The sequence below is a fragment of the Mauremys mutica genome, chromosome 13, assembly GCF_020497125.1.
Source record: "Mauremys mutica isolate MM-2020 ecotype Southern chromosome 13, ASM2049712v1, whole genome shotgun sequence".
Taxonomy (NCBI): domain Eukaryota; kingdom Metazoa; phylum Chordata; order Testudines; family Geoemydidae; genus Mauremys; species Mauremys mutica.
Window position 1 is genome coordinate 55,728,967 of NC_059084.1, and position 4,825 is coordinate 55,733,791.

Here is a 4,825-nt window from a genome sequence, read left to right on the forward strand (position 1 = left end):
CTGTGCTGTGCCTGGCACAATAGCACAAGAATAGTAGGAGGAGCTCTGGGGGGCAGAACAATGTGGGAGGGGATCATAAGAAGTTGAGGAGCTTTGGGAACAGAGTGAGTCGGGAGGGAGTTGGGCCCAGGAGGTTCCATGGAGGAGACATATCCCCACCCTGCGCTGTCTCCATCCATCTCCCCCCTCTCCCCACTGCAGGTTGATCCAGTGACAGACATGGCCATGATTCTGGGAGGACCCCGCCCGGCACTCCTGCTGCCGCTCATCCTGCTGGCCGCCTGCCTGGTCCTGGCCAGTGGGGAGCCATGGATCGAGCCGAACTTCATTTTCCAGAGGAAGCATGTGAACTATCCAAAGACTGACGCCCCGGACGCCAACGCCTACTGTAACAAGATGATGCTGCTTCGGGGACTGTATGGGAAGGCAGTCAACACTTTCATTCACGAGCCTGTCTCAAATATCAACAGCATCTGCAAGGATGGTGGTACTCCCATAATAGGTGGCCTGTACGAGAGCAAAGATGAATTCAACACCACTCAGTGCATATTTGAGCCTGACACACTGTCAATCTCTTACATCGGGGTAGAGAAGAAGCGGAAAATTATCGTTGGCTGCTGGAATGGTTACCCTGTGTACTACCTGGAGCAGCTCTAGGGCCCAGGGCTGGATTTGGAGCGAAGGCAGGAACCCTGCTGCTTCCTCTAACCCGGCTCTGTCCCTCCCACACAGACCACGGCACCCGGCTCCTCACCCGCCTCTGAGCACTGGTCAGATTGTTTAGGTGTTTCCACCCCTAGTGCCCATTATACAGTATAGCCGCCCCTTCCCTGCCCCCACCCTCTGCTTCCCCCTAGTTCCCATTATACAGTAGAGCCGCCCCTTCCCCACCCCCACCCTCTGCTGCTCCCAGTGTCCATTATACAGTAGAGTCATTCTCTGTGCTCTCTAAATCTTATTAAACCTGGTACCTGCAAAGCAATCTGTCTTGTCGTGTGAGATTGGGGAAGGATGGAACATAAATCCCCGGGTCCTAGAGCCCACTCCCCTCCCAGTGTCAGGGATTCACAGATTCCAAACCTACAGGGGACCATTGTGATCATCTAGACCAGGCTTGCACAACATGCAGCCCAGAGGCCGCATGCGGCCCACGTGGGCTCACTGTGCAGCCCGTGGGGGTGAGTAGGCAAGTGGTGGGTGAGGGAGGGGGGCTGAAGAGGCAGTTGGGCAGTGGCGGAGGGTGAGGAGGTGAGCCGGGCGGGTGGGGGGCTGAGGAGGCGAGTGGGCGGGCAGTGAGGAGGCAAGCCGAGGAGGTGTGGGGCTGAGGAGGCGAGTGAGGAGTCAGTGGCTGACCTGTTCTACTGATCTGGTCTGGCTCCCATCCCCTCTCCAAGGGTTGCAGCTGTCTGGAGGTGCTGCCTTCCATGCCTTCCTCATTCACACCTCATTCATTCAACAGGGCAATTGATTACAAAGTTGGGGGAAGATCTTATTCTACTTCTAGCAAAAAGACATTTTTCTTTTACCTTAATTATACTATCTTAGGGGTCCATTTATATTACCAAGGTTCAATACTGCTGTTTCAGTGGGGCAGCGCTGGGGAAGGAGGATTTGTTTCCGCGGGGCGGGCAGTGCTGGAGGGGGGTCCGCAGGGCCGGGGTGGGTCAGCCCTCAACTGTTTTCTTTGGAGTAATATGGCCCTCGCCGCTTTACAAGCTGTCCAGGCCTGATCTAGACCAACAATCCACATGAAGGTGACACACTATGTACAACAAGTGATGCTAATTGTCACCACAAGGTGCTCTCTTTGCACTGAAGTCAGACCGGTTCACCCCCTGCTGGTGGGAATCCATCATTAGCTCCTCTGGGCAAACCACAGCTCAGGTGTCCTTCCGGGCTCCATGGCCGAAAAGCAGCTGGGAGCGGTGCTCAGACTGCAGACGGGGAGATTCCAACTTCTGCCCTCTGGGGGCAAGTTTTACTGAGAGGGGAGAGATAGCTCAGTGGTTTGAGTATTGGCCTGCTAAACCCAGGGTTTTGAGTTCAATCCTTGAGGAAATCACTTAGGGATATAGGACAAAAATTGGTCTTGCTAGTGAAGGCAGGGGGCTGGACTCGATGACCTTTCAAGGTCCCTTCCAGTTCTAAGAGATTGGTATATCTCCATAGAATCTGGAACTGGGGAAGTCCTTGGGCCAGTTCCCTGGAGGAACATTAACCATGCACTTAATGAGTTAGTTAATTGGTTAGTCAGTTAATTACACCTTCCTTTAAGGCGTGTTCCACATTGTTACTAAATGGCTGCCTCAGCCTTTGGTCCCTATTAGTGCTATGGGTGGCTGAGATTACAAAATAATTGGGGCCAGAATCCTTGCTCAGGGCTTGGCCAAGGGTCAGGGGGACAAAATCAACAGGGGCTGAAATGAACTTTCAGTTAATTCATTTACTGATGACCCCCCACACCCCCAAGGAAATGTGAACTCTCAGGTTACAAGAGCAGGGCAATAACCCCTGAGCCACACGGCCTTTGCCTGCTGGGCTCCCCCTGGCCCAGCTCCCAGTGCAGCACTTGGCTTTAATATGATTCTTTCCTGGGGGTGTCACATGAGGTCTCTGCACTTCAGACTGATTCATGGGGCTCCCGGGGTGATGCTGGGGGAGGATCTGTGGGCACTGGGAAGGGGGGTGAACTCCCTCCCGACCACCACTGACAGGATCCCTACCTGATGCCCCCTTTCCTCCAGCCTACACTCCCCACACCACACCCATCTCCCGCTGCTGATCTGGCCAAGAGCCTGGGAGCCAGATTCTGTTCCCAGCCCTGGCACTGACCACAGAAACTCCCCGGGCCCCAGAGCCTGCTGGGAGATGGAATCCCTGGCAGGTCACCCGGGGCAAAGAGACTCACCATCTGGGTACCCCCTCACAACCGGGCGCAGCATTGCAGCGCTTCTCTCTACTCCAGCCCTGCTCACACACCAGTCAAGCTGCTGGAGGCCCCTGGCTGTGACCTGCTGTGACATTATTGACATGAACTGTGACCGTATAGGTCATTGTTGCAACCAAGGTCCTATAGTGGCACCAAATCTTGTATAGAGGGGGGTCAAATAAGGTGTCTAAGACAAGGTTATGGGCTGCTGGTGATGATTATGCTGTCTGTGTGTATAATTTTTGTAGCTGAAGTTATGAATATTGGCTCTATACAGTCTGTATTTTAAACTTACGCTAGTGAGTGACATCCCAAACAAGCTGGTGTCAGCTCTGCCTAGCCTGCTTGATGGCCCATTAAGGACCATCAGCTGTACAACTGACCCACTGAAAGGAGGCAGATACACCTTGTGACTCAGCATGGTATGCAGGGACAGGCCTATGGACAGAACTCTGAGGTTTTTCCAGGCTATGTGATGGACAGCTTGTCTTTCGGACAAAAGCAGAGGCCACATGGCAAGAGACTATAAAAAGCTGCTGCATTTCGTCTATCTTGTCTTCAATCCTGTTTCTTACCTCTGGAGGGACTTTGCTACAAACGGAAGCTCTACAGCAGCATAGTGTTCAAGGACAAGATGGAATTTGTGCCTTGGGAAAGTTTTTAACCTAAGCTGGTAGAAATAAGCTTAGGGGGTCTTTTGTGTGGGTCCCCACATCTGTATCCCAGAGTTCAGAGTAGGGAAGGAACCCTGACATGGTGGTAGAGGTGGGATCATTTTGAACCAAAAGCACAGCAGGATTTTAAAAGGACATTTTTCCCCCTTTTGGCTGCTTTGGAAAGCAGGGAGGGTTTTTCTAAGGATTTTTTTAAAGCTGTGAGCAGCTGGAGTTGTTTTTTTTCTCTGCCTGAGGGCAGGGTAGTTAATGTCCTGCAAGGGAATTCACAAATTTTTTTGTTTTGTTTTTTTTGTTTATCTTTTTCTTTCTAGCTCTCGGGTTAGGCTAGGTTAAAGCACAGGAAGGCTAGGATGATGGACAGTGAAGTCCAAAAGAAATTAGAATTAGCCAGATTTGAAGCTGAAGAAAGACAAAAAGAACATGATAGATAGATGGCCTTAGCCGCTTGGAGATGGAGGCAGAAAAAGCCAGAGTGGAGGCAGAAGAAGCTGCCCACAAGAGAGCCCTGGAGGATAAAGAAAGAGAGAGGAAGCATGAGCTGGAGTCAGAGATGGCAAAGGTTAAGCAGAACATACCAGACAACCCTAGCAATCCTTCCCCAGGTACCGCTTCCCATCCCAGAAAGTTCCCCACTTACAAGGCAGGCGATGATACTGAGGCCTTCTTAGAAAATTTCGAAAGGGCTTGCCTTGGGTACAGGGCCGTATTTACTAAGTGTGGGGCCTGATTCGTGGGGCTTGTACTCACCGGGCAGCGCTCTGAGTCTTCGGCGGCACTTTGGCGACGGGTCCTTTACTCACTCCGGGTCTTTGGTGTGAGTGAAGGACCCGCCGCTGAAGACTCAGAGCGCCACTGGGTGAGTAAAAATTAAAAAGGCCACTAGGCACGGGGCCCTGTTAGGTGTGGAACGTGGGGCCCTGTTAGGCTCGGGGCGCAGGGCCCAATTCAGGGGAATCAGCCTAAAGCTGGCCCTGCTTCAGTACAGAATCTCTACAGACCAGTATATGGTGGAGCTGAGACTGCAGGTCAGTAGATCCTTAGCAGAATTAGCAGCTGAAATGCCTAAGGAACACATGAACAGCACGAACTTTTTAAAAACAAGGCCAGAATTAGAATGGGGCTAACACTCGAGCATGCCCGTCGGCTGTTCAGAGCCCTGAAGTGGAAACCAGACGTGACATTTTCCCAACATGCCTACCACATTGTAAAAAATTGGGAT

General features: G+C 52.1%; 1 protein-coding gene across 1 annotated transcript; it reads left to right on the top strand.

Annotated features, from left to right (window-relative positions):
* Window positions 1-225: 225 nt before the first annotated feature.
* Window positions 226-657, top strand: LOC123347980 (ribonuclease-like). The gene has a single exon (XM_044985184.1). It carries the CDS (start codon window positions 226-228, stop codon window positions 655-657), a length of 432 nt encoding a protein of 143 aa, XP_044841119.1.
* The last annotated feature ends 4,168 nt before the right edge of the window (window positions 658-4,825 follow it).